This window comes from Hyla sarda, chromosome 1 (assembly GCF_029499605.1).
Source record: "Hyla sarda isolate aHylSar1 chromosome 1, aHylSar1.hap1, whole genome shotgun sequence".
NCBI classification, from domain to species: domain Eukaryota; kingdom Metazoa; phylum Chordata; class Amphibia; order Anura; family Hylidae; genus Hyla; species Hyla sarda.
The window spans coordinates 479,297,745-479,325,303 of record NC_079189.1 but is presented as its reverse complement, the minus strand read 5'-3'; the positions used below and the strand labels follow the sequence as shown (position 1 = coordinate 479,325,303).

The 27,559-nt window shown below is 43.2% G+C and overlaps 1 protein-coding gene across 1 annotated transcript in view; it reads left to right on the top strand.

The window, feature by feature from the left end:
- Nucleotides 1-27,559, top strand: part of ADAMTS19 (ADAM metallopeptidase with thrombospondin type 1 motif 19) — a 245,689-nt gene that overhangs the window by 83,338 nt on the left and 134,792 nt on the right. Inside the window, exon 8 of the mRNA XM_056537289.1 lies at nucleotides 19,269-19,374. Within this exon, the coding sequence (XP_056393264.1) occupies nucleotides 19,269-19,374 (106 nt within the window). The remainder of the gene's footprint in view (nucleotides 1-19,268; nucleotides 19,375-27,559) is intronic.

Here is a 27,559-nt window from a genome sequence, read left to right as displayed (position 1 = left end):
AGCAGAGAGCACTGTTGTCAGACAAAAAAAGAACAACTCAACTTCCTCTGTAGTACACAGCAGCTGATAAGTACTGGAAGGAATTAAGATTAAGAAGTAATTTAAATATCTGTTGAACTTTCTGGAGCCAGTTGATGTGAAAACATTTTTTTTCCAAAGGAGTTCCCCTTTAAAGGAGGTGTCTGGGACTTTTCAATAAACTAGCATTGCATTGTATTTTGTGGGTGCAGCATGTTCTATGTACACTTTCATTTTTTATTTCCAGCACTTTTGCTGCTCTGCCTGTGATTTATTTTTTCATTGTGATGTCATGTTCGCTCTGACTTCCTCTTCCTTCCAGTAAATGTGATGTTACAGGATGAGTCATCCCATGGGGGCAGTCATTCTGCCCAAGGACTGGCTGGAATTTCATATGAATTTTAGCTGCACCCCTAAAGGCAGAACATACATCAGAGCCCAGTGGGGCTGAAAATTAAGTTGTGGGTGAAATCCTAGGTTCAAATCCAACCAAGGACCATGTCTGATAGAAGTTTGTTCTCCCTTTGTTTGCATTATATATTTAAATAAAGAATACCAGCACAACAAACTAACAGTGCTAATAATTGAAGATTTTTCTAGTCCTTATGATGGAAAATATAGATTTTATTAAAGAGAGGAGACTTCCACTAGGCTAAACTCTTCTTTACTGGAATATAGCAGCAAAGGTTTATTAACAGATCTACAGAAAAAAAAAATGGTAATATAAAATATGGCATGCATGGAACAGCCAAACAGAGGCCAGCACAGGTGATATATTGATTGAACAGGTAATATACTTCCTCTTCTTTGGTGTGAAGAAAAAGGATAACAAAAAAAATTAATACATATATTAATAACATGTCAAGGAGCAAACCAGAATAGGTAAGAATAAATCAAAAGTCAATAAGACATAAGTCCCAATATAACAAATAAACTTGAAGAAGAGTGATCTTCCAAGTGGTAGAAAGAATTCATAGAAAAATCCTCTGAAGAAAAACTGGAAACATGATGGAACGAAGAATGGTAAGACTTTGATCTCTGGATGTCCTTGAAGTGATGTAATCAAACTTCAAGGTAAGAACAAACACTATGGCAGTATAGGGTAGAGTCATCAGGGTGGGAAAATGTTCGTCTCCTGTCTTTAATAAAATCTTCACTTTCCGTCATAAGGACCAGGAAAATCTCCAATGTCATCATAAATACAATCAATACATGAAGAAAAATAATATATGTGTAAGATATGAGATAAATTAAATAATAGACATGGAAACATGAGGTTCGGGTCTGAAATAAAACGTTTTGAAAGTCGACTCTGAGGACCAGTCAGCAGCTTTTAGGATGTCTCATAAAGATCCACCTGCTTGACATAATTAAGTGGGCATAGCTCCTCTAGTAGAATGAGATCCGAATACAGAAGTGTCAATTCCGGCTAAAGACATGGTTTGTTTCACCCAACTGGCTAAGGTAGCGGAAGAGACTGGGTGAAAAGGTTTGCAAAAAGAGATGATTAATTGAGTAGTAGAAGGATCTCTTAAAGTTGATGTCTTTTGTTCATAAACTTTGAGACAGCGGACAATACAGAGCTTATTTTGAAGAGGAAAAGCTGGATAAAATACAGAATGAAGATTAGTTTTTGTTCTTCTGTATATAGAAAAGAGAATTTCATTAGGTGAAAATTGTCTACAGGATAAATCAAGGGCTCTGATGTCAGAGACTCTTTTCAAAGAAATTAGGCATAATAACATGGTAAGCTTAAGACGGTATTTTTAAAGAAAGATTCTAATTATCTCCCCAGGAGATAATCAAATCTAGGACTAAATTAACGTCCCAAGTGGACTGATACCTTGGAAGAGGAGGACGTCGAAATGTAATGCCTTTCATAAGAAGGAGAACTCTCAAAATCAGATTAAAAGGAGGGAATGCATAAAGCAGTTCTTGAGGCTGTTACGCCGAGCGCTCCGGGTCCCCGCTCCTCCCCGGAGCGCTCGCTACACTCTCGCTCCCGCAGCACCCCGGTCAGATCCACTGACCGGGTGCGCTGCGATACCGCCTCCAGCCGGGATGCGATTCGCGATGCGGGTGGCGCCCGCTCGCGATGCGCACCCCGACTCCCGTACCTGACTCGCTCTCCGTCGGTCCTGTCCCGGCGCGCGCGGCCCCGCTCCCTAGGGCGCGCGCGCGCCGGGTCTCTGCGATTTAAAGGGCCACTGCGCCGCTGATTGGCGCAGTGGTTCTAATCAGTGTGTTCACCTGTGCACTCCCTATGTATACCTCACTTCCCCTGCACTCCCTCGCCGGATCTTGTTGCCATTGTGCCAGTGAAAGCGTTCCCTTGTGTGTTCCTAGCCTGTGTTCCAGACCTCCTGCCGTTGCCCCTGACTACGATCCTTGCTGCCTGCCCCGACCTTCTGCTACGTCCGACCTTGCTTCTGTCTACTCCCTTGTACCGCGCCTATCTTCAGCAGTCAGAGAGGTTGAGCCGTTGCTAGTGGATACGACCTGGTCACTACCGCCGCAGCAAGTCCATCCCGCTTTGCGGCGGGCTCTGGTGAACACCAGTAGTGACTTAGAACCGGTCCACTAGCACGGTCCACGCCAATCCCTCTCTGGCACAGAGGATCCACCTCCTGCCAGCCGGCATCGTGACAGAGGCCAAAGTTGGAAGAGAGCATCTATTCCCTCTGCTTCCGGATCCGGACGCCAACTATAAAATCTTGGGAGCAATTTAATCGGGAGGCAAATATATCTAGTTGGAGAGGACCCCAAAGGGAGTTGAGAAGTAGGAAATTGTTGGAATCTAGTTTCCAATCGATGTAATCCACTAGAGTTCCAGTCCGCTATAGTGTTCGACAGACCCGGTAGATACTCTGCTTTTAAAATAATGTCTCTGTCCAGACAAAAATGCCATATGTCCTTTTCCAAATTGGCTAAGGTTAAATATTTTGTCCCTCCTAGTCGGTTGATGTACTGTACTGTCGATATAATGTCCATTCTCAGAAGAATGCAACAATGAGTTCTGTCCTTCACAAAACTTTTTAGTACAAAAAATCCTGCTAGAAGTTCTAGAAAATTTATGTGAAGAAGAGTTTCCTCGAAGACCATTTGCCTCCTGTAGAGAAAGAACCCCATCTGGCTCCCCAACCTAGATGTCTGGCGTCGACTGAGTGGAATATAATTTTTCCATTCCAAGAGACAATGTGATCTAACCACCATAGGAGTTCTTCTTTCATCTCGGAGGTTAAGGTTATCTCGTTGGAATATCCTAAACCTTCTCTGAGATGTTGAGCTTTGAGCCGTTGTAGTGCTCGATAGTGTAGAGGTGCTAGGAAGATCGCCTGAATGAAGGCTGACAGAAGACCCACCAAGCGAATGATAGCTCTTAGAGAGACTAATTGTTTGTTTAGGAGGATATGAATCTCTCTGCGGATCATTTTTAGTTTCCAGGCAAGAAGACTGAGTGTTGTCAGTTGTGTGTTCACCAGCAAACCTAGAAATTCTACCTCTCTGGTGGGAAAGAGAATTCATTTTTTGTAAATTATGATAAACCCCAGATTGGAAAGAAGGGATATTGTCCACTGAATGGGGAGGTGAATCTGAGGCAATGACCGGGCCATTATTAGAATGTTGTTTAAAGGAGTAGTCCAGTGGTGACTCAGTGGTGAGCAACTTATCCCCTATCCTAAGGATAGGGGATAAGTTTGAGATCGCGGGGGGTCCGACCGCTGGGGCCCCCTGCGATCTCCTGTACGGAGCCCCGACAGCCCGCGGGAAGGGGGCGTGTCGACCTCCGCACGAGGCGGCGGCCGACACGCCCCCTCAATACAACTCTATGGCAGAGCCGAAGCGCTGCCTTCGGCAATCTCCGGCTCTGCCATTGAGATGTATTGAGGGGGCGTGTCGGCGCCACTTCGTGCGGGGGTCGACACCCGCTATCTGGGCGGAGAGCTGGGGCCCCCTGCGATCTCTCTGTACGGTCGTACCCCCCGCGATCTCAAACTTATCTCCTATCCTTAGGATAGGGGATAAGTTTTTCACCACTGGACTACCCCTTTAAGTAAATTATCAGATGAACACATCAAGCTCTCAGAATTTCTACTACTGGTTTGAGTAGCTTTGTAAAACACCATACGAGGCCAAATGGTAGGCTGGTAAACTGCCACTTTAAATCCTTCCATAAAAATTGTAGGTAAGGTTGAGATATTTAATGTATGGGAACCGTTAGGTAGGCATCCTTTAAGCCTATTTTTGCCAGCCAATCGTTCCTCATGAGGGGGTCTCTTTAGAGGTGAATACCCTCCATTTTGAAATGACGGTACAGCACTAGGCTGTTGAGGGTCTTTAGATTTATGACAGGTCTGAAACCTCCGTTTTTCTTTTTTCCAAGAAATAAATCGCTCACGTATCCTGGAACAAGCTGAGGGACCTGTATTATGGTGCCCTTGGAATGTAATTCCTGGACTTTCAGATCTATCAGTTCTTGGTCTTTTACCCAAAAAGTTATTGGATGTGGAAAAACATGTTCTACAGGGGAATGAACAAATTCTATTTGGAAACCTAGAACTGTATTTAGAACCCAGGCGTCTCATGTGATCAAAGCCCAAGAAAATGAGCTATTCTTCCTCCCAGAAAGGCAACGGCCGAAGGAAGCGAGAAAGAAATGGCAGCAGCGATAGTAAGAGACACAGATAGCATAGATATGGATGCCAGTAAGTATAATAAAGGAACTATAAATCTGAGAAGGGTGAGAGGGCGCTTATAAATGTAAGCAGATAAGAAAGAAGAGATTACCAATTATATACAGAGAGTGAATAAACTCTAATACAGAAAGAATGTACACAATGGAGAATGAAAAGAAGTTTTTAAGGGAGAAAATTAGAAAAATTTAATATTGACAAGTATTATGATGAGAGAAATTTTTGTAGTGCTTATCTTGTGCACTGAGCAGCAAAGAAGAGGAAGTATGTTACCTGTTCAATCAATATATCCCCTGTGCTGGCCTCTGATTGGCATACCTTATTTGCATATTACCAGTTTTCCTCTGTTATTTATCCGTTGCTGCTATATTTCAGTAAAGAAGAGTTTAGCATAATGGAAGTCTCCTGTCTTGTAACATTGAGACACAATGCCGTCCTACGGGCATTCAGTTGTATTAACACAGAATCCTATATTCCCCTGCCCATAGAGTAGGCGGAACTGCATATGGAATGGAGGTTGTAGAGAAGAAGGCTTAAAAAGCTGACTGTGATGTCCGCACTGCTAACCCCTGTGACCCTGTTATGATGTCAACAGCTGAAGCACAGGCTAGGGCAAAGTCCAGTAAGTGAGGGCAGGACTCCTCTGTGTTCACTTCTGTTCTATCAAACTGCAGAATGAAAACCGAGAGGAGGGGGTAACAGAGCAGCCTGCAGTGATTTGATGAAGAGACCCAGCACAGCACAGCAGACTCAGGGAGAAAGATTAGTCATACAGAGTTGCAGGAAACAACTAAGGAAAACAGAAAAATTACAAATGATAGTCCATTGCAATAAGAAACAGAGGTCATACAATCCCTTTAAATGGATACTACAGCGTTTACTTTAAAACCTTTATATGTGTCAAAGGGGTCAGTGAGCAGATGACCTAGGGTGCCTGCTTCCTTTGTTTATATCACCTAGAAGCATTTCTGTGGAATAGAACATTTTTATATGTTAATAATTATGCCGGAGGTGCGCTCCTTATTTATACCAGACAGCAATGTAGTCTAAAGGAAAAACAGCTTTCTCCAATGAACCATTAACATATGTCCATAACTTCAAAGTGTAAACACATTTGCGGTGAGCAGAACAATAGCAATAATAACCGACTTATGTGTGTTGCTGGCCGCCAAGAATGTAAACTGCAATTTGTTTGCTATTTTACTTAGACAGACAGATGTTTTTGGTCTGTCAAATATTGATAATCCCAGGTGTGGTTCAGATTGTCCCTGCCAGCAGTGTCCAGACACTGCAGCCTATTTTGTATAGTCTGTGCAAGTCAGTCTACTATATCTATTAGATCCTATGTTCTCCAAATCATGACAGTCTTTTTTTGTGATTCTAACTACTAATTCCCCGGAATATAAGGATAGTATGAATAGAAATCAAAGACAACCCCTTTGACAATGCAAATGGCATGGCAGTTCAGCTGATTACTTGCAGGCCCAGCGACTCCAGGCAATTCCTTTGCAGCAGCCACTGACACAATGTGGTAGAGCAATGGGTTTGGAAAGTTATCAGAATTATGTTGAGGCCTTGTGCTAAAATAAAAAAATAAAAAAATTATAAATAAAATATTCCCCATGATTCACTCAATATCTCATGACACAAATGGGGACACAAACAGACTCAAGTATTCAGATCCTTTGCTATAACACTTGAAGTTTAGCTCTGGTGGCCTCTTATTTCTCTTGATCATCTTTTATGTTCATGTTTCTGAACCTTAATTAGAGTCACCGGTGGTAAATTCAGCTGATTATGCAACAAGATTCACATCAGTCTACTTAAATAGGCACTGTCACATTCAAAAACTTTTTATATGATGTACATCTTGGCAAAACATTTACCTTTATGATATACTTCATAAGAAAACGACCTCCTTTGTATAGAAATCATGGCTTATAAAAAAGACCACTCGGGGTCCCATATCATCCAGAACATAATCCTGTCCAGCTGCAGCATTATTATCACCCAGCTGAAGGCATGGACAAAGTCTAGTAAGTGAGGGCAGAGCTAGCACTCATCTGTGCTCACTCCTGTCCTATCAGACTGCAGAATGAAAACAGAGAGAAGGGCATTAACCCCTTAAGGACTCATTACGTTCTCATACGTCTTCATTTCACAGTCCTTAAGGACTCATGACGTATGAGAACGTCATGAGCTTTCCCGGCCCCCCGCAGCCAGCTGGAGCGGAGCCGGTGCCCGATGCCTGCTGAAATCGTTCAGCAGGCATCGCGGCATATCGCCCAGGGGGGTCATGATGACCCCCCATGTCGGCGATGGCCGCAGATCGCTGTACAATTCAGCCCAGCGATCTGCGGCGGATTCCGGGTCAATCGGGTCTCCAGTGACCCGGAATTACTGGCTGATCGGGGCCGACTCTGACAGCCCCGAACAGCCATAGCCAGCAGGGGTGAGTTGGCACTGGTGCCACCTCACAATCGCCCTGATTCGTCGGCCGGTTTACAGGACGACCAATCAGGGCACCTGCTGCGGGTGTCACTCCCGCAACCCGCTCCTCCCCTCTTCCGGAGGACGTGAGCGGGTGCGGCAAGAAGACCCCGGGAGCTGGGGACCCCGTTCCCCGGCATCAATGTTGGGATCGGGGCCCCAGGAGCGGCAGCGGCAACGAGGGACTGACCTGTGTGCGGCGTTGTGGAGCAGCAGTTGGAGGTGATTGACAGCTTCCTGCTGTTGCTTAGCAACAGATCCCAGCATGCAAAAAGGGCATGCTGGGAGCTGTAGTTATGCAACAGCAGGAGGCAGACCACTACAACTCAAAGCATTCCCTTATGGGCATGCTGGGACTTATAGTTTTGCAACAGCTGGAGGCACATTTTTTCTATGGAAAAGTGTACCTTCAGCTGTTGTATAACTACAACTCCCAGCTTGCACAATCAGCTAAAGTGCATGCTGGGAGTTGTAGTGGTGCATCTGCTGGTTGCATAACTACAACTCCCAGAATGCCCGTTGGCTGTCGGTGACTGCTGAGAGTTGTAGTTTTGCAACAGCTGAAGGCACACTGGTTGTGAAACACTGAGTTAAGTAGAAAAACAAGTGTGTCTCCAGCTGTTGCATAACTACAATCCCCAGCATCCCCAGCCAAAATAGTATGCCTCCAGCTGTTGCATAACTACAACTCCCAGCATGTACGGTCTATCAGTGCATTCTGGGAGTTGTAGTTTTGCAATAGCTGAAGGCACACTGGTTGCAAAACACTGAGTTTGTTACCAAACTCGGTGCTTCACAACCAGTGTGCCTCCAGCTGTTGCAAAACTACAACTCTCAGCATGCACTGATAGACCGTACATGCTGGGAGTTGTAGTTTTGCAACAGCTGGATGTCCCCCCCCCCCCCCCCCCCCAATGTGAATGTACAGGGTACACTCACATGGGCGGAGGTTTACAGTAAGTATCCGGCTGCAAGTTTGAGTTGCGGCAAATTTTCTGCCACAGCTCAAACTGCCAGCGAGAAACTACTGTGAACCACTGCCCGTGCGACTGTACCCTAAAAACACTACACTACACTAACACACAATAAAATAAAAAGTAAAAAACACTACATATACACATATCCCTATACAGCCCCCCTCCCCACTAAAAATGAAAAACGTCTGGTACGTCACTGTTTCCAAAATGGAGCCTCCAGCTGTTGCAAAACAACAACTCTCAGTATCGCCAGACAGCCACTGACTGTCCAAGCATGCTGGGAGTTTTACACCCGCTGGAGGCACCCTGTTTGGGAATCACTGGCGTAGAATACCCTTATGTCCACCCCTATGCAAGTCCCTAATTTAGGTATCAAATGCGCATGGCGCTCTCACTTTGGAGCCCTGTCGTATTTCAAGGCAAGAGTTTAGGGTCACATATGGGATATCGCCCTACTCGGGAGAAATTGTGTTACAAATTTTGGGGGTATTTTCTGCTATTACCCTTTTTAAAAATGAAAAATTTTGGGGAAACAAAACATTTTAGATAAAAATTTTTTTTTTTTTTTTTTTACATATGCAAAAGTCGTGAAACACCTGTGGGGTATTAAGGTTCACATTACCCCTTGTTTTGTTCCCCGAGGGGTCTAGTTTCCAAAATGGTATGCCATGTGGTTTTTTTTTTTTGCTGCCCTGGCACCATAGGGGCTTCCTCAATGTGGCATGCCCCCAGAGCAAAATTTGCTTCCAAAACGCCAAATGTGACTCCTTCTCTTCTGAGACCTGTTGTGCGCCAGCAAAGCACTTTTCACCCCCATAATTGGGCTTAAAATTTTGGGGGGTATTTTCTGCTATTACCCTTTTTAAAAATGTACATTTTTTGTGAAAACAAGCATTTTAGGAAAAAAAAATTTTTTTACATATGCAAAAGTCGTGAAACACCTGTGGGGTATTGAGGTTCACTTTACCCCTTGTTATGTTCCCCGAGGGGTCTAGTTTCCAAAATGTTATGCCATGTGTTTGTTTTTTTTTGCTGTTCTGGCACCATAGGTGGCTTCCTAAAGGTGACATGCCCCCCAAAAACCATTTGTCGCTCCTTCCCTTCTGAGCCATCTACTGCGTCCGCCGAACAATTAACATAGACATATGAGGTATGTCCTTACTCGAGAGAAATTGGGTTTCAAATACAAGTAAAAACTTTCTCCTTTTTACCCCTTGCAAAAATTAAAAAATTGGGTCAACAAGAACATGCAAGTGTAAAAAATGAAGATTTTGAATTTTCTCCTTCACTTTGCTGCTATTCCTGTGAAACACCTAAAGGGTTAAAACACTTACTGAATGTCATTTTGAATACTTTGGGGGGGGGGGGGGGCAGTTTTTATAATGGGGTCATTTATGGGGTATTTCTAATATGAAGGCCCTTCAAATCCACTTCAAACCTGAACTGGTCCCTGAAAAATAGGGAGTCTGAAAATTTTGTGAAAACTTTAAAAATTGCTGCTGAACTTTGAAGCCCTCTGTTCTCTTCCAAAAGTAAAAACTCATACATTTTATGATGCAAACATAAAGAAGACATATTGTATATGTGAACCCAAGAAAAATGTATTTTGAATATCCATTTTCCTTACAAGCAGAGAGTTTCAAAGTTAGAAAAATGCTAAATTTTCATTTTTTTCATCAAATTTGGGGATTTTTCACCAAGAAAGGATGCAATTTCCCACAAAAATTTATCACTATGTTAAAGTAGAATATGTCACGAAAAAACAAGTAAAAGCATTCCAGAGTTATTAATGTTTAAAGGGACAGTGGTCAGAATTGCAAAAAACGGCCGAGTCCTTAAGGTGAAAAAGGGCTAAGTCCTGAAGGGGTTAAAGAGCAGCCTGCAGTGATGGGATGAAGAGACCCAGCACAGCAGACTCAGGAAGAAAGTTTAGTCATGCAGAGTAAGAACATACCCCCTCTAAAGCACAGAATGAAAAGTGAGCAATAGAAAGAAGATTTTTTTTGTGAGAGAATCATAGGTGCTTGACACACAAAAATGATATACACATGATATCTACATGATTAGATTAACGATTACATTTTTTTGTGGAATATGACAAGTACTCTAAGGTTTCACAGCCTACAATGCAAATAATTTTAATAAATTCTGCTACACTATATGTTCCCAACAGAGCAGTGGCCTTTATAGTTCTTAAAAGGAAGAAGTTTGTATCTATAAGGACTTTTTCCTAGCGCTGCTCCCGAACTAAGTAATTGGAGAAAGGTTTTGGTAACAGAGTTGATCAAGAACCCAATGGTCACTCTAGCTGTTAAAACTTCCGGTAGGTAAACAATCAATTCAGTACTCCAGGAGTCTGGGGATTATGGCAGGAGGCCAGAAAGAAGCCTCTCCTCAAACAAAGACACATGAAAGCTGCGTGGAGTTTGCAAAAAGGATTACAAAGGACAGTCAGACTGTGAGAAACAAAATTCTCTTATCTGATAAAACCAAGATTGAATCATTTCACCTCAACTCTAAGTATCATGTTTGTAAGAAACCGCTTATCACCTACTCAATACCATCCCTTCAGTGAAGCATGGTGGTGGCAGCAGCATGCCATGGGAATGATTTTTAGGGGCTGAGACAGGGAGACTGGTTAGGGTTGAGAGCAACTGAATAGAGTAAAATATAGAGATAGTCTTCAAAAATTTGATCCAGCATGTTATTTACCTCAGATTGGGCCAAATATTCCTTCCAACAAGACAATGACCCTAAGCACACAGCCAAGACAGTACAGCAGTGGCTTAGGAACTGCTCCATGTATATCCTTGAGTAACCCAGACAGAGCCCTGACTTGAAACGAATCGAACATGTGTAAAGAAACCTAAAAATGCCCAACCAAAGCCCCATCTAACTTGACAGAGCTTAAGAGGATCTGCAAAGAAGATTGACAGAAAATATACAAATCTGTGTGTGGAAATCTTGAGTAGAGGGAATGAATCCTTATGTCAATGCAATCTTTTAGCTTTTTTTGTAAATGAACTTGCAAAGATTTCTAAAATTCTGTTTTCATTTTGTCCTTATGGGGTATTGACTTCAGAATGATAGGGGAAAATTGGATTTATTTATTTTAAGCACAGAGCCGCAACATAGAGAAATTTGAAAAAATTATCAAAAGACTTTCCAAATGCATTGTACAGGGCAGCCACCCAGATGAATGGCTATTTATGTATTGAAAGGACACCTTGAGTCTCTCAGAATGGTTGTGGTCTCAAAAAGCAGCTATCTGCTCTAGCACAGAGGTCTTCCAAATGAGGGTTCCTCTCTACAACATCCATGTAACTTAAATGGGTATTTTGGCCACATACATCTTAGCCCCTATCCAAAGGATAGGGGATAAGATGTATGATCGAGGGGTCCTGCCGCTGGGACACCCCGCGATCATCAAGTAGCACCCGCATTCTATGCCGGGCTGCTGCTCCAGTGTCGGAAACCTTTGAGCCTCCGGGACTGGAGATGTGACGTCACGCCATGCCCCATCATGCCCCCCGCGATTAGACATCTTATCCCCTATACTTTGGATAGGGGATACTTTGGATAGGGGATAAGATGTCTATGGCCGGAATATGGCATATTAATATGGGTTCTCATCATAATACTGCTCCTTTAACAGCAAGCAGTAAGTCCAGTCAGGACATAGACCATATCAGTTTTTAGGTGTGACAGAAAAATTTGGCTATTGATCATACCCAGATGTGATGTGGATGTAGCCATTTGACTATTTTCTTCTTTCAGTTCTATAAATTATTTATAAATCTTCCACAATGCAACATGATATATATTTTGTCTACCTAGTGGGAAATTCCCAGTACAGCTAGTTTTATACATTTTATGGGATTTTAAGTTAGTAGTTATTATATTTCTATAAATGTAAAATGAAATGTCTTTAATATCAGTAACAATTAAAGACACTTATTAGGCAAGGGGGTAGAATAATAAATACATATTGAATGGATTATTCTTCTCCCTTGGGATATGAATGTAGGTTGTCGGAGAGGGTCTATATTTCATGCTTTCACCACTAAACACACCTGAAACTTGTTACTTTCGTTTGTAGTCAAAATTGCTTTGGGTCATATCTTTTATCTCTCATCAAGAGGCCACAGGTGTAGAACATGTGCGCTTCCGTACAAAACAGTACCCTAAGGCTGTGTTCTCACATGTATGCAAACATATGTCTCTGATACCAAGCCCTCTTGCTTTCTACAATGACTGTGCAAAGCTTCCAGCATTATCCGCAATGCTTTGCGGCCATTGGAGAAGGTGATGTTTGCAAGCATGTGGAAAAGCAGCTTTAACTGAAGTGATTGCAGCTACAGTCATATACTCTATTTTATCCAAAGGATAGGGGATAAGATGCCTGATCGCGGGAGTCCCGCCACTGGGGACGCCCGTGATCTTGCACACGGCACCCAGTTTGTAATCAGTCCCAGGAGTGTGTTCGCTCCGGGTCTGATTACGGGCGACCACCGGGCCGGCGGCGTGTGGTCGCCACCCGGCTGTTTGTGAGCTGGCACCGTGGCGTGCAGCTCAAACAGGTGGGTGCCGAATATAAGATTGTGGGGGTCCCCAGTGGCGGGACCCCCACGGTCAGACATCTTATCCCCTATCCTTTGGATAGGGGATAAGATGTCTCAGGGCCGGAGTACCCCTTTAAGAAAAGAGCAAATGTCATTCTATTGTGCATGCTCCAGTGTCCAGTGTAAGAGCTCATTATTTTACATGCAGATGTATCCACCGTTACCTTTCCTTTAATTCAAAGATTTAAATTCCTCATGATACAAAATCAAAACATTATCACAAACAGCATTTAAACATAGTAATAAAATTGAGAAATTCAGACCTCTAGGCACTGTTAGTATTTTGTGCTAGCGTGTGTGTGGGAAAAAAAATGAGATGGGAGATGTGGCTGGTATCTAAATATAATGTGCTTTTTTCAAATATATTGCCAATAAAGTTGGTAATCAAATCCAGTCTCTGAGCAGGGCCCTTGCTACAGAGATAATGATACATATATACCATAGGTTGAAAGCAGTATAGCATAATGCAAAATAAAAAATGGTTTTTAAATGATGGTACCAGTCTTTGACAAGGAAAAAGTTAGAATCACTTAAAAAATGATGTATAATAAATATAGAGTAAAAAATAGTAGCAGCGCTGTAAATACAAGCAGTCTAATGCGTAAGGAATGAATACGATGAAATATAGTGTTGTGTAGATTGGCAAGGATGCTGGTGCTCACAGTGCATCCGGTCTAGTAGAAATACCTGCAGTCTTCTTATGTGTTTGTTGTCTTTGTTGTGGATATCCTGGCACATAGTTCTGTGGTGGCAGGTGGCTCGGAGCTGCGTCCGGCCCTGGATAGATGAGTTGACAGCAGCTGGGATGTGGGATCGCGGGAGCAGGGATATGCAGATCACTCGCTTCCTCGTGCTGTGGCAGTTACTCAGTGAATAGTGGTCTGCTGAGCAGGGGATAGCTAACAGCCAGATGCCTTTCAGGGAGAACCCCCTTTTTCAATAGCAAAAGTGGGAAATTTAAACATAACATCAAAATCTGAAAACAAGATTTTTACAGATATTTTTAAGTATTTTTCAACAAGCCCTTAACAAGCTGCAATTCACATCACAGCCACTGTAAATATACATAGAATATACATCTTCAAACTGAGTTTTATAATATTGAATGTTATTATGTTTCTCTTCTCATGACACAGATTGTGTGGGGTATAATAAACCAAGAAGAAATTAAGGAAGGACCCAATTGTAGATTAAAATGTAGAATAAAATTACCTATCTGCCTCGCTTAAAGTAGAATTCCCGTTCACAAAAACTCATACCCCCCCAAAGATAGAGCATAAGTTTAAGATTGTGAGGGTTCTGACCACTGGGACCCCCTGCAATATTCAGAACAGTGCACGGCTCTCCTCCTGAATGGGTCTTGTCGACCACAGCACAAAGCTGTGCCCCCCCCATGCAGCTCTATGGCAGAGCCGGAGATTATAGAGTGCAGGGCTCCACCTCTCCCACAATCTGACACTTATGCCCTATCCTTAGGATAGAGAATAGTTTTTTTTTTTATAAACGGGCATTCTCCTATTGCAGTACAAATCAAAAGGAATAGATTCTACTTTCATGATGAAGCTTTGGCATTAAGAGTTACCCTCATTTTAATAAAACTACGGGAACTTGATTAATATATAGAAAAATGCATTATTAACCAAATATGTAATACTAAACAAGAACATCTGCTTTATGGAAAACATTTTTAATTTAGATCTAAACAGTAGTACCTCTTCAGAAAAAATGAATTACATATCATATTAATTTGTATTATTACTATAACTTACAACAAACTATTAAAATATATATTACAAAATTTGCCTAGAATGTGTTTATTACAGCTGAACACTGCGAACAATAAGTGTTACCGTAATCAAAATATTCATTGTCATTTAGTTTACCAATATGTCAAACTTCAAATCAGACAAGTAATATTGGTGGAACTATGCAGGAAAAGGAAACATTTCTATCAGGGGCTGGATTTTCACTCACGTGTAATAAATAATTTCACCTTTATTAAGAAATTTTCCACTCTGGAAAATCTGAGGCACCATCATAGCCTGTAGCTTTAAAAATACTATTAAAGCAAAGGAATTGAGAGATCGACTCCTTCCCACAAACCCTGGGATGCCGTCTGGAGCGTATCTATGTCACAAATTGAATGTGATCCGTACCCACTGATTTCTTGCTGCTATCACTCAACCCTCACTCAACTGACATCAGCATGATTGAGCAGTAATATGAGCTCCCCCTATTCACATCAATGGTCTAGTCCTCAGCATACAGGAGGGGAACGGGAGGAAAGATGGGGCTGTATTTTCAGAGAGTGTGACAGGACATCATAGCTACAAAGCAGACAGCTCAGAGATCAGTGCAGTCTGGCTATTAAAGGGGTACTCCAGCGTTAAGACATCTTATCCCTATCCAAAGGATAGGGGATAAGATGCCTGATCACGGGGGTTCTGCCGCTGGGGACCCCAGTGATCTTTCACGCAGCACCCCGTTACCCTCAGCCCCTGGAGCATGTTCGCTCCGGGTCTGATGACTGCCAATCATGGGGCCGGAGTATTGTGACCTCACAGCTCTGCCCCAGTGTGATGTCACACTCTGCCCCCTCAATGCAAGCCTATGGGAGGGGGCGTGACCCCTTTAACATTACATTAGTAAGTTGCTTTTTCATACTTTCTACAGAACAATTCCAAAACAATTCTAACATTTTATTGTTGTTAAGGAATTGCTTTAGTTTATTTTAAATTTTAATAAAAAAGATATTGAAATTATATTTCATACATCTAAAGAACTAAATATTGGTATCCTGATGGCCAGGATATATCTAATAACAAAGTACAACAGCAATCTTGCTAATATATGCAACCTTTTTATGCCAGAGACCTGGCATAAAAGAATACTGATTAACACCCCCCCACCCCCACCAATGATTCTTTTCTGTGACAACTATGCAAAAAAAAAAAAACTAGTGCTATTACCCCTTCATCCTAGAGGTCAGGCATCACTGGCTTATTTGATCAGACATTTACGGGATATCCTTCCATAAGAAGAATGGACGCTGAGTGTTTTACTCAGCTGTTACATTTGTACTCTTAGACAACAATATTCCAATATTATAGTCACACGTACTGTTTTGTGTATTTATATATAGTTAAATTCACATTTTCTTTGGACAACAAGATACCCAATAAATTCCTTAAAACGTTCTATAAGATAGAATAAAGTATCACTTTGGCATATGTTTACTACCGTATATGTTGGTATAGAACGGATCTGGATGCATATACCTATCATCTGTCTAACCTTGTCTACAAGGATAAACAGTGTACAACTGGATCAAAGATCTATGCTTGGGAAGTACCTTCTAATGTATTGTGTACATTAGACACAGAACATTAACTGATATTAATGAACTGAAACCCAAATGTTAAAGATCTGGAACCCCTTTAATAATCAATGTTGAATTATGGTCTGGTAAGCTTATGGCTGCTAATACATATGGCCATTGAGGACATGTGCTTAAAATACAGATGAACTCTTTCATGATGAACTTTGTCAAGGTTCATGTGGCTTGATGCCTAACAATTTTTATGAAGTGTCCTTGAAGTATCCTTTTATGTGCTTGCAATATATCTTATCTTGAAGAGGACAGCAACACATAGAATGTTTAAAATTTAACAAGGAACAGACCCTAACTGCCAACGTGAACAAGTACATAATACTTAGGAGAAAGAAAGCGAAACTTGACAAGCTCCTTAAAAAAAGCCCTTTGGTGTAACAGCAGGATATGTTTATGATCAACATACAATATGTTTTCATTTTCTCAAAATTATTTTGTGGTCACTAGATGCCTCGCCTACATGGTCAGAGAAAATTATTTTACAGTCTAAACCCCGTTTCAAGCTATTTCGACTAAAAAAATTAAGATTTAGCCTTAAATGGGTACTTCTCCCCCCCCAGACATCTTATCCTTATCCAAAGAGGTGGCGTGGACGTGACATCACGAGTGGGGCGCGGCCATGACATCATGAGACTCCGGCGCTGCATCCGGAACTCTAAACAAATGCCAGGTGCAGTGGTGGGACACCTGCAATCAGACATCTTATCCCCTATCCTTTGGATAGGAGATAAGATGTCTAGGGGTGGAGTACCCCTTTAACCAATTCAAACGTGATGTCTTGTATTGTAAGGTCTTTTGCAACAACAGACAAATGTTGCTTATCTTCAGGATAGAGTTGCAATACTGGGGCTTAGTTAAGGCATTGGCCCCTTTCGCATCACTACATTGCTGTCAGGCCTAGATGTTAAGAGAGAACTATGAAATTGACAATTATCTGGAATTATCCCCTTACTTGGATATTCTATGCAATCCACCCTCTCCTGTACCTGAAGACAAAGGTTCAGACAGCTATCTTCCTCAGCAGCTAGGCTCCACTCCCACTCTTCCAGTAAACATTTATTTGTAAGCCACCCAGAGTAACCTTGGGTGATTAACCTCTAATATCCGGCTTTGCCTAATGAATGCAGGACCCAGAATGATGGGTATTCCAGGTCCCGCCCTCATTGCACAAAGCCGACTATTAGCAATATAGGCTAATACAATGTGTATCTCCTAAACTGGACTGTAGATCTGGGTAAGTGATACCTTGTTGTAATTCAGTTTACCGTTTACAGTTTAAACTGGCTGTCAGTTTCCCTTTAAAGGGGTCAGATTGGCTTACAACAAAGGGTTATTCATTTGACTGATTTCCCACAAATGCCATTCTTGTGCTTATCGAGTTCCTGATGCTCTCCACCTCCTAGTCCTGTTTTGACACACAGGAAAACAAGAAATGCCCATTTAGCCAATCACTGGCCCCAGTGAGGACTCTCCTTAGTCAGTGACTGGCTCAGCCTAGGAAGTAAGAAACAGATGGGGACTGGTAGGCTCATAATGATGGCTGCAGGGGATTGGGCAGATGGGTATCTTTTTTTTTTTTTATAAGCCATGGTTAACCCTCTTAAAAAATTGTATCACAGATAACCCTTTTAAAGGGGTATTCCAGGAAAAAACTTTTTTTTTTTTTTTTTATCAACTGGCTCGAGAAAGTTAAAGGGGTATTCCAGGCAAAACCTTTTTTTATATATCAACTGGCTCCGGAAAATTAAACAGATTTGTAAATTACTTCTATTAAAAAATCTTAATCCTTCCAATAGTTATTAGCTTCTGAAGTTGAGTTGCTGTTTTCTGTCTAACTGCTTTCTGATAACTCACGTCCCAGGAGCTGTGCAGCTCCTATGGGGATATTTTCCCATCATGCACAGCTCCCGGGACGTGACATCATCATTGAGCAGTTAGAAAGAAAACTTCAGAAGCTAATAACTATTGGAAGGATTAAGATTTTTTAATAGAAATAATTTACAAATCTGTTTAACTTTCCGGAGCCAGTTGATATATATAAAAAAAAAAAGTTTTTGCCTGAAATACCCCTTTAAACGGATTTGTAAATTACTTCTATTAAAAAAATCTTAATCCTTCCAATAATTATCAGCTGCTTAAGTTGTGTTGTTCTTTTCTGTCTAAGTGCTCTCTGATGACACGTGTCTCGGGAGCTGTCCAGAGTGGAAGCAAATTCCCATAGCAAACCTATTCTGCTCTAGTCAGTTCCTATGGGAATTTGCTTCTACTCTGGACAGCTCCCGAGACACGTGTCATCAGAGAGCACTTAGACAGAAAAGAACAATTCAACTTATGCAGCTCATAAGTACTGAAAGGATTACGATTTTTTAATAGAAGTAATTTACAAATCTGTTTAACTTTCTTCAGCCAGTTGAGATATATATATATATATATATATATATATATATATATATATATATATATAAAGTTTTTTCATGGATAACCCCTTTAACTCAACTTGGGTAGAGCTTCTTCAAATAATAGTTTTTATTGGTGTTGGAGGTACGTCAGTTTTTCCTATATATTATAACTAAAGAACAATGGCTGCTATAGAGTTTTCCTTTACGCACCATCAACAAACTACCATTGTTTTCCAAATGTTAAAGGGGTACTCCGCCCCTAGACATCTTATCCCCTATCCAAAGGATAGGTAATAAGATTTCAGATTGCGGGGGTCCCGCTGCTGGGGACCCCCGGGATCTCGCCTGCAGCACCCACCTCAATGGCTTCCGGGGCGGAGTCGTGATGTCACGCTCTTCCGCTCGGGTGGTCGGGATACGAAGCCTCCAGCGTTGCCGGAAGCCGTTGAGGTGGGTGCTGCAGGTGAGATCCCGGGGTCCCCAGCAGCGGAACCCCCTCGATCTGACATCTTATTCCCTATCCTTTGGATAGGGGATAAGATGTCTAGGGGCAAAGTACCCCTTTAAATAGGCAAGTAAGCCATAGGAGCTGGATTGAATGTATTTCACCACCTACTTTTGTGTATGATTTATAATTTGTGCTCCTTTAAAATACAACATTTCTAAACATATTTCAGGCATTGCGTATCTAAATGGAATGTGCAGTGACAAAAGAAAATGCATCATTGCTGAGGATAACGGACTAAACCTTGCCTTTACTATTGCTCATGAAATGGGTCACAAGTAAGTGATTTATTGTTTATTACTAAAGTAAACTCATTTTCTAAACGTAACTTTCTCTTTAAGAAAGCTTAACATGAATATGTATCTTTTTAACCCCTTAAGGACTGAGCCCTTTTTCACCTTAAGGACTCGGCCATTTTTTGCAAATCTGACCACTGTCACTTTAAACATTAATAACTCTGGAATGCTTTTAGTTATCATTCTGATTCCGAGATAGTTTTTTCGTGACATATTCTACTTTAACGTAGTGGTAAAATTTTTTGGTAACTTGCATCCTTTCTTGGTGAAAAATCCCAAAATTTGATGAAAAATTTGAAAATTTTGCATTTTTCTAACTTTGAAGCTCTCTGCTTGTAAGGAAAATGGATATTCCAAATAATTTTTTTTTATTCACAAATACAATATGTCTACTTTATATTTGCATCATAAAATTGATGAGTTTTTACTTTTGGAAGACACCAGAGGGCTTCAAAGTTCCGCAGCAATTTTCCAATTTTTCACAAAATTTTGAAACTCGCTTTTTTTCAGGGACCAGTTCAGGTTTGAAGTGGATTTGAAGGGTCTTCATATTAGAAATACCCCATAAATGACCCCATTATAAAAACTGCACCCCCGAAAGTATTCAAAATGACATTCAGTAAGCGTTTTAACCCTTTACGGGTTTCACAGGAATAGCAGCAAAGTGAAGGAGAAAATTCACAATCTTCATTTTTTACACTCGCATGTTCTTGTAGACCCAATTTTTTAATTTTTGCAAGGGGTAAAAAGGATACTGGAAGCCTGTGCTAGCATTTCTCCTGTGGTGTTGCTATCAGTGTGTGAAGAGTGGGAGAAGAGGGTTGCATTGACAATCCAACACAATGGGCAGCACATTGAACACATTTTATAAGTGGTCAGAAACTTGTAAATAACTCATGAAAGAATAAAATTATGTTAAAACCAAGCACATCATTGTTTTTCTTGTGAAATTCCCAATAAGTTTGATGTGTCACATGAACCTCTTCCTATTGAAAAAACTAAAGTTGGATTCAAAATGGCCGACTTCAAAATGGCCACCATGGTCACCACCCATCATGAAAAGTTTCCCCCCTCACATATACTAATGTGCAACAAAAGAAGTTAATATCACCAACCATTCCCATTTTATTAAGGTGTATCCATATAAATGGCCCACCCTGTATATTTTTTGCATTTATGTCATTGACCATGTGGTTTCATTAAAGTTTTTCCTCCTCACCTTTTAAAAATCATAACACTTTCAGTTTTCCACCTACAGACCCATATGAGGCCTTGTTTTTTGTGCTACCAATTAAAATTTTTACTGACATCATTCATTTTACAAAAACTATGGCAAGACCAAAAAAATAAAATATTTGTGGGACAAAATTTAAGAAAAAAACACCATTTTGTAACTTTTGGGGGCTTCTGTTTCTATGCAGTGCACTTTTCAGTAAAAATGACACACTATTTTTATTCTGTAGGTCTATACGATTAAAATGGTACCCAACTTATATAGGTTTGATTTTGTTTTACTACTGTAAAAAAAATTACAAATTTTTGCATGAAAATCTGTACGTTTAAAAATGTCCTCTTCTGACTCCTATAACATTTTTATTTTTCCCCATACGGGGCAGTATGAATGTAAATTTTTTGCGCTGTGATCTGAAGTTTTTATTGGTACCATTTTTTTTTATGGGACTTTTAATCTCTTTTTATACATTTTTCTTATGGTATACAAAGTGATCAGAAAAATGTGCCCCTTAAGGACCAAGGACGTATGAGTACGTCCTTGGTCCCGCTCCCGTGATATAACGCGGGGTCCCATGGTGACCCCGCATCATATCACGGCGGGCCCGGCGTCATAGTGAAGCCGGGACCCGGCCTCTAACCCTTTAGCCGCACGCTCAAAGCTGAGCCACGCGGCTAAAAGTGAAAGTAAAAACTGCCGGTTAGCTCAGTGGGCTGTTCGGGATAGCCGCGGCATCCTGAACAGCTTGCAGGACAGCCCTACCTGCCTCCTCGCTGTCCGATCGCCGAATGACTGCTCAGTGCCTGAGATCACGGCATGAGCAGTCAAGCGGCAGAATCATCGATCACTGGTTTCCTATGAGAAACCAGTGATCAATGTGAAAGATCAGTGTGTGCAGTGTTATAGGTCCCTATGGGAGCTTTAACACTGCAAAAAAAAAAGTGAAAAAGTGAATAAAGATCATTTAACCCCTCCCCTATTAAAAGTTTGAATCACCCCCCTTTTCCCATAAAAAAAAAACACAGTGTAAATAAAAATAAACATATATGGTATCGCCACGTGCGGAAATGTCCGAATTATAAAAGTATATCTTTAATTAAACCGCACGGTCAATGGCGTACGCGCAAAAAAATCTCAAAGTCCAAAATAGTGCATTTTTGGTCACTTTTTATATCATGAAAAAATTTATAAAAAGTGATCAATAAGTCCTCTTTATGCAAAAATGGTACCGTTAAAAACTTCAGATCACGGCGCAAAAAAGGAGCCCTCATACCGCCCCATACGTGGAAAAATAAAAAATTTATAGGGGTCAGAAGATGACAATTTTAAACGTATTAATCTTCCTGCATGTAGTTATGATTTTTTCCAGAAGTACTGCAAAATCAAACCTATATAAGTAGGGTGTCATTTTTACCGAAAAATGTACTACGTAGAAACGGAAGCCCCCAAAATTTGCAAAACGGCGTTTTTTTTTTATTTTGTCGCCCAATGATTTTTTTTTCCGTTTCACCGTAGATTTTTGGGCAAAATGACTGACGTCATTACAAAGTAAAATTGGTGGCGCAAAAAATAAGCAATCATATGGATTTTTAGGTGCAAAATTGAAAGAGTTATGATTTTTTAAAGGCAAGGAGCAAAAAACGAAAGTGCAAAAATGGAAAAAACCCCGGTCCTTAAGGGGTTAAGGACACAGGGCGTACCTGTACGCCCTGCGCCCGGTCATGGTATTTAAAACGGGTTCACGCCATGACCTCACTTCATACCGGGTTGGTCCCGGTGGCTTATGATAGCCGGGACTCTGGGCTAATAGCACGCAACGCCAATCGTTGTGCTGAGCGCTATTAACCCTTTGGACGCGGCGATCAAAGTTGATTGCCCCATCTAAAACGAAAGTAAAAGCTTCCCGGAAGCTCAGTCAGGCTGAGCGATGTCCCGATCAGCTAGGACGCGAGCGGAGATCCCCTTACCTTTCTCTGCCTCTTCCGATCGGCGTTTGATTGCTCCAAGCCTGAGCAACAGGCTTGAGTAATCAACCCCCTATAACGTTGATCAATGCAAAGCTATGGCTTCGCAGGGATCAGTGTAAAAGATCAGTGTGTGCAGTGTTATAGCCCCCTGTGGGCGCTATAACACTGCAAAAAAAGTGAAAAAAAAAGTTAATAAAGGTCATTCAACCCCTTCCCATATGTGGTATCGCTGCATGCGTAAATGTCCAAACTATTAAAAATATATCGTTAATTAAACCGCACAGTCAAAAAAAATTCCAAAGTCCAAAATAACGTATTTTTGGTCACTTTTTATATCATGAAAAACTGAATAAAAGCAATAAAAAAATCTCCGATGAATACAAAAATGGTGCCAATAAAAACTTCAGAACACGGCACAAAAATGAGTCCTTATACCGGCCCGTACGTGGAAAAATTTAAAAGTGATAGTGGTCAGAAGATGAGTACGACAAAATCAAACCTACATAGGCAGGGTATCATTTTAACCGTATGGACCTACAGAATAAAGATAAGGTGTCATTTTTACCGAAAAATGCACAGCATAGAAATGGAAGCCCCAAAAGCTTCAAAATTAAATTTTATTTCTTCAATTTTGTCGCATAATATTTTTTTTTTCCGTTTCGCCGTGGATTTTTTGGTAAAATGACTAATGTCACTGCAAAGTAGAATTGGTGGCGCAAAAAATAAGCCATCAGATGGAATTTTATGTGCAAAATTTAAAGCGTTATGATTGTTAGAAGGTGATGATGAAAAAATGAAAATGCAAAAACCTATTATATTTTTATAGTTTGGACATTTATACACGCGGCGATACCACATATGTTTATATATTTTTTTTTTACATTTTTTTTAAATCGGAAAAGGGGGGGGTGATTCAATTTTTTATTAGGACATCTATAGCCCCCACAGGGGACTGTAACATGCAATCTTCTGATTTTAAATACTGATCAATGCTATGCCATAGCATAGAATTGATCAGTGTTATCGGCGCTATGCTGCTCCAGCCTCCCTCCTCCCTTCCTTTCAGCTGACCGGGACATGGCGGTTTTACCGCAGTTACCTCAATCAGCCCGACTGAACTGGCGGGAAGCATTTTCTTTAATTTTAGATGCGGCCATCAACTTTGATGGCCGCATCTAAGGGGTTCAGCACGATCGGTGATGTCCAGTATTAGCCACGGGACTGACCCGCTATGACGCTGGGTCAGCTCGTGACCCAGCGTCATAGCAGGGGAGAGGGCGCAGGGCGTACAGGTACGCCCTGCATCCTTAAGAGGTTAATAGTTCGAACATTTGCACATGCAGTGATACTAAATATGTTTGTTTATTTACATTATTATTATTTTTTTTTTATGGAAAAAGGGGGGATATTAACTTTTATTAGGAGAGGGTCGTTGTTACGCCTAGCGCTCCGGGTCCCCGCTCCTCCCCGGAGCGCTCACGGCGTCTTTCTCCCTGCAGCGCCCCGGTCAGTCCCGCTGACCGGGAGCGCTGCACTGTCATGGCCGTTGGGGATGCGATTCGCACAGCGGGACGCGCCCGCTCGCGAATCGCATCCCAGGTCACTTACCCGTCCCGGTCCCCTGCTGTCATGTGCTGGCGCGCGCGGCTCCGCTCTCTAGGGCGCGCGCGCGCCAGCTCTCTGAGACTTAAAGGGCCAGTGCACCAATGATTGGTGCCTGGCCCAATTAGCTTAATTGGCTTCCACCTGCTCCCAGACTATATCAGATCACTGCCCCTGCACTCCCCTGCCGGATCTTGTTGCCTTGTGCCAGTGAAAGCGTTTAGTGTGTCCTAAGCCTGTGTACCTGAACTTCTGCTACCCATCCTGACTACGAACCTTGCCGCCTGCCCCCGACCTTCTGCTACGTCTGACCTTGCCTCTGCCTAGTCCTTCTGTCCCACGCCTTCTCAGCAGTCAGCGAGGTAGAGCCGTTGCTAGTGGATACGACCTGGTTGCTACTGCCGCAGCAAGACCATCCCGCTTTGCGGCGGGCTCTGGTGAAAACCAGTAGCCTCTTAGAACCGGTCCACTAGCACGGTCCACGCCAATCCCTCGCTGACACAGAGGATCCACTACCTGGAAGCCGAATCGTGTCAGTAGATCCGGCCATGGATCCCGCTGAGGTGCCGCTGCCAAGTCTCGCTGATCTTCCCACGGTGGTCGCTCAGCAATCGCAGCAGATTGCCCAACAAGGACAGCAGCTGTCGCAGTTGACCGCCATGTTACAGCAAATTCTGCCTCTGCTACAGCAGCAACCATCTCCTCCGCCAGCTCCTGCACCTCCTCCGCAGCGAGTGGCCGCTCCTAACCTCCGCTTGTCCCTGCCGGACAAATTTGATGGGGACTCCAGACTCTGCCGTGGATTTTTGTCTCAGTGTTCCCTGCATATGGAGATGTTGTCAGACTTGTTTCCTACAGAACGGTCTAAGGTGGCGTTCGTAGTAAGCCTTCTTTCAGGAAAGGCCTTGTCTTGGGCCACACCGCTCTGGGACCGCAATGATCCTGCCACAGCCACAGTCCAGTCCTTCTTTGCTGAAGTCCGAAGTGTCTTTGAGGAACCTGCCCGAGCCTCTTCTGCTGAGACTGCCCTGTTGAACCTGGTCCAGGGTAATTCTTCCGTTGGCGAGTACGCCATACAATTCCGTACTCTTGCTTCTGAACTATCCTGGAATAACGAGGCTCTCTGCGCGACCTTTAAAAAAGGCCTATCCAGTCGCATCAAGGATGTGCTGGCCGCACGAGAGATTCCTGCCAACCTCCAAGAACTCATCCATTTGGCTACCCGCATTGACATGCGTTTTTCTGAGCGACACCAAGAGCTCCGCCAGGAAAAAGACTTTGATCTCTGGGCACCTCTCCCACAGCATCCTTTGCAGTCTACGCCTGGGCCTCCCGCCGAGGAGGCCATGCAAGTGGATCGGTCTCGCCTGACCCAGGAAGAGAGGAATCGCCGTAGAGAAGAAAATCTCTGTCTGTACTGTGCCAGTACTGAGCATTTCTTGGCGGATTGCCCTATCCGTCCTCCACGCCTGGGAAACGCACGCACGCACCCAGCTCACGTGGGTGTTGCATCTTTTGGTTCTAAGTCTTCTTCTCCACGTCTCACGGTGCCCGTGCGGATTTCTCCTACAGCCAACTCCTCCATCTCGGCCGTGGCCTGCTTGGACTCTGGTGCCTCCGGGAATTTTATTTTGGAGTCCTTTGTTAATAAATTCAGCATCCCGGTGACCCGTCTCGTCAAGCCGCTCTACATTTCCGCGGTCAACGGAGCCAGATTGGACTGCACCGTGCGTTACCGCACAGAACCCCTCCTCATGTCTATTGGACCCCACCTCGAGAGGATTGAGCTATTCGTTCTCCCCGGCTGTACCTCTGAGGTCCTCCTCGGTCTGCCTTGGCTCCGGCTTCATTCCCCCACCATTGATTGGACCACCGGGGAGATCAGGAACTGGGACTCTGCCTGCCACAGGAAGTGCCTCTCCCCCCCTCCCAGTCCCGTCAGGCAAGCCTCGGTGCCTCCCCATGGCCCCCGTCCTGGTGTCACACTGCCCCGTGCCAGGCCTCGCCCTCTGCCCTCCCTCCCCATTCCCACTCCTGCTGTACTGCCTGCCGTTGAGGAAACCCTCCGTTCTTTCCCGGTGTCCTCATCCCAGGGGAGGCAGTTTCCGGACAAAGAGAAGGGGAGACCTAAGGGGGGGGGTACTGTTACGCCTAGCGCTCCGGGTCCCCGCTCCTCCCCGGAGCGCTCACGGCGTCTTTCTCCCTGCAGCGCCCCGGTCAGTCCCGCTGACCGGGAGCGCTGCACTGTCATGGCCGTTGGGGATGCGATTCGCACAGCGGGACGCGCCCGCTCGCGAATCGCATCCCAGGTCACTTACCCGTCCCGGTCCCCTGCTGTCATGTGCTGGCGCGCGCGGCTCCGCTCTCTAGGGCGCGCGCGCGCCAGCTCTCTGAGACTTAAAGGGCCAGTGCACCAATGATTGGTGCCTGGCCCAATTAGCTTAATTGGCTTCCACCTGCTCCCAGACTATATCAGATCACTGCCCCTGCACTCCCCTGCCGGATCTTGTTGCCTTGTGCCAGTGAAAGCGTTTAGTGTGTCCTAAGCCTGTGTACCTGAACTTCTGCTACCCATCCTGACTACGAACCTTGCCGCCTGCCCCCGACCTTCTGCTACGTCTGACCTTGCCTCTGCCTAGTCCTTCTGTCCCACGCCTTCTCAGCAGTCAGCGAGGTAGAGCCGTTGCTAGTGGATACGACCTGGTTGCTACTGCCGCAGCAAGACCATCCCGCTTTGCGGCGGGCTCTGGTGAAAACCAGTAGCCTCTTAGAACCGGTCCACTAGCACGGTCCACGCCAATCCCTCGCTGACACAGAGGATCCACTACCTGGAAGCCGAATCGTGTCAGTCGTATTTACATGTATTATATTGTTATGAAAAAAAATATATGTTTTTAATATTTTTTAGTCCCCATTTGGGATTATCACATGCAACATTTTGATTGCTTACACTGTTTAATGCTAAGCATTAAAATAGCATTGAGCAGTGGCAGCCTGAATAATTGGTTAATCAATCCGATTGCATGGGGAGATTACCCCACAGAGGTGCCAATAAGCCCCCCTCCCAACACACCATCACCAGGAATTTATGCTTTTAGATCCTGCAATCAACTTTGATCACAGGATCTAAATAATTAATGCTTGGCATCACCACTGCCCGGCAATAGAGGTGAGTCCTGGCTGCTTAAATATAGCCATTTCTCTCCATTTATGAGTGCAGCTCCTGGTCTCGATCCTAAGAAAGTTAACGTAACATAATGTTAATATACGCCCTTTCATGTTAACATATTTGTCACGATGCCGGCTGGCAGGAGGTGGATCCTCTGTGCCAGAGAGGGATTGGCGTGGACCGTGCTAGTGGACCGGT